Source organism: Chenopodium quinoa, unplaced genomic scaffold, assembly GCF_001683475.1.
Source record: "Chenopodium quinoa cultivar QQ74 unplaced genomic scaffold, ASM168347v1, whole genome shotgun sequence".
In the NCBI taxonomy this organism is placed as follows: domain Eukaryota; kingdom Viridiplantae; phylum Streptophyta; class Magnoliopsida; order Caryophyllales; family Amaranthaceae; genus Chenopodium; species Chenopodium quinoa.
In genome coordinates, this window is record NW_018742815.1 from 3,721,164 (window position 1) to 3,724,074 (window position 2,911).

At 43.8% G+C, this 2,911-nt stretch overlaps 1 protein-coding gene across 1 annotated transcript; it reads left to right on the forward strand.

Annotated features, from left to right (window-relative positions):
* The first annotated feature begins 54 nt into the window (after positions 1–54).
* On the forward strand, positions 55–1,839 carry LOC110725438. Its single transcript, XM_021904919.1, has 2 exons — positions 55–1,235; positions 1,320–1,839. The coding sequence occupies exons 1-2, from the start codon at positions 55–57 to the stop codon at positions 1,837–1,839; spliced, it is 1,701 nt and encodes a 566-aa protein (XP_021760611.1).
* Positions 1,840–2,911: the final 1,072 nt, after the last annotated feature.

Below are 2,911 nucleotides of genomic sequence, written 5' to 3' on the forward strand. Positions count from 1 at the left end.
TCCGATAAATATATATATATATATATATATATATATATATATATAATATAAAATATGCCTGATCCAGAAATTCAGATCGAGGATGAGACTCATACATTGGGGGGTAATGAATTTCATATGCCGTTAACCCCTGAAAGGCAGGCTAGGACAGATATAGACCCTATGGCAGGGTTTACATCAGAAGAGTTGGCAACAGCTGCAAGGGTAATGACAGCTATGAGCAGAAAAAGAAAAGAAATAGGGGCAACCCAAGATGGAGGAGGGATGCCTTTTACAGCTCATGGCAATCAATTTGACCAGGCTGGAAGTTCGCAAAGACGCCGGAATGATGGGTCGCCGACAAGATCCCGGCAAACCCCTAGGGAATCAGAGGTTCGATCCTCAGCTCAGGACGAGAGTACGGGAACTTACCAGCAAGGAGCGAAGCGAAGAGTAGTTCAGTTGAGGGCATCACCATTTGCACAAAGCATCCTTGATCAACCAATGGAGAAAATCAAAATGCCGACATGTCGGTATGAGGGTAGGGGAGATCCAAGAAGATACATAACCTCGTATGAGGGTCACATGATTTTATACACCAACTCTGATGCCGTTTGGTGTAAGGTGTTTCCCACTACTTTGGTTGGAGCAGCAGCCGATTGGTTTAATAATCTTGAAAATGGAGCAGTTCACAGTTTTCAGCAGTTAGCCGAAATGTTCGTAGGGCAGTATGTCAGTAATAGTGTTCGGCAGAGAACTTCTGGAGAGTTAATGGCTGTTACTCAGAAAGCAGATGAATCTTTAAGGGATTACATAAGGAGGTTTAATAATGAAGCCAATACAATTCCAAGATTGCAGCACGAGATAGCAGTCATGGCACTAATGAACGGTCTGAATGATTCGGAATTCAAGAGATACCTAACTCGAAAAAATCAGCCAACATTAGCCGCAGCTTTTAATAAAGCTCATAATTATATTAAGAGTGAAGAATTAATGAAGACAAGCAGCCGAATAAGTTCTACTGATAGAATTCACCCTATGTCGGAAGGGGGATCTTCAGGGGTTGTAAGGTCAAGGAACCCAACGGCAGCAAGAGGAGGAAGCCGCCAAGAGGTCAGAGGAACCAAAGCACCAATGCGATATAATTCGTATACGCCTCTAAATGCACCAAGGGCTGCAATATATTCTATAAATCAGAACCGAGAAGGATGGGTGAGACCTGTGCCGATGAAAGCAAAAGGAAGGGATACCAAGAAGTATTGCATGTTCCACCGGGATGTAGGGCATTACACTGAGGACTGTGTACAGTTGAAGGATAATATCTAAGAATTAATAAGAAGGGGGCACCTTACGCAATATCGGTTGCAATCTGGGGAAAGTCAGCAACAACAATATAGGCAACCAGAACGCCAGCAGATAGAATACCGGCCAGAAAGACAAGGTCAAGTGAACCAACAGGGGGAAGGCGGACAACCACCGTCATCTACTGGAAAAAGAGTTGATGTAATAACTGGTGGACCAGTTCATGGAGGAACCATAAGTGGAGCACGGAAGCACCTGTCGGAGTATCGGCATATTGTTAATGCATTAGATGTTGCTGATCGCCCACAGCCGTCTGAAATTCCGAATGTAACCTTCACCAAAGAAGATGCAAAAGGAATAGTGTTTCCTCATGATGATCCCCTTGTATTAATAGCAAAGATTAATGGGGCCGATGTGAAAAGGGTTCTAGTTGATGGAGGAAGCTCAGCAAATGTTCTGTTTATGCAAGCCTTCAATGAGTTGATGATAGGCCGACAATATTTAACGCCGGTATCATGTCCGGTGATTGGGTTTAACGGTTCAACAATGAGGCCATAAGGAAGTATAGTTCTCCCTATTAGGCTCGGAGACGGTACAACAGCAAGAGATGCGATGGCTGAATTTTTAGTAGTGGATATACCGTCGGCGTATAATGCAATTGTGGGAAGGCCGATAATTCATGACATACAGGCAGTAGTATCAACTTATCATTTAACTATTGCTTATATGTCAAATAGAGGGGTTGTGGAAAAGGTACATGGGGGACAGGTGATGGCAAAGTCATGCTATGTCACGGCGTTAAAAAATCCGGGGCAGAAAGGAGAAGTACCAAACAACCCTAAGCGGGCTAGAGAACCAACAGTGCGAGATTTGTCGATGGAAAATTTTGATTCTAGGCCGGAAACTATGCCGAGACCATCGCTAGGAGGTGAAACAGTGCAAGTAGAGCTCCGACCAAGAAATTCAAGTCAGACAGTTAAGGTGGGGGCTGATATGGACGTTGAAATGAGGTGCAATCTAATCAGCTTGTTGAGAGAAAATGCGGATGTATTCGCCTTCTCGGCAAGTGATATGCCAGGCATACACCCAGAAGTGATGGAGCATAAGCTCAATGTTGACCGAAGGTTCAGACCGGTAAGGCAGAAGAAGCGCAACTTCTCCACAGAAAAAATTGAAGCCATTCAAGCTGAAGTCAACAAGCTGTTAGCGGCAGGATTTATAGAACCCTGTACTTATCCAGAATGGTTGGCAAATGTTGTAATGGTTTTAAAGCCAACCGGAAAATGGCGGATGTGCGTGGATTTTACGGATCTGAATAAAGCTTGCCCTAAGGACTGTTATCCGTTACCTCGGATAGACAGGTTGGGAGACTCGACTTTTGGCCATGAAATGCTAAACTTCTTAGATGCATTTTCTGGATGTCATCAGGTTAGCCTTAATGAAGCGGATAGGCCTAAAACGGCTTTTATAACAGATGCCGGGGTATACTGCTACAAGGCAATGCCGTTTGGGCTGAAGAATGCTGGTGCGACATATCAAAAGCTGGTTGATAAAATTTTTGCAAATCAGAAGGGCCGAAATGTTGAAGTATATGTAGATGATACAATAGTAAAAACCAAGCTGAAAAAAG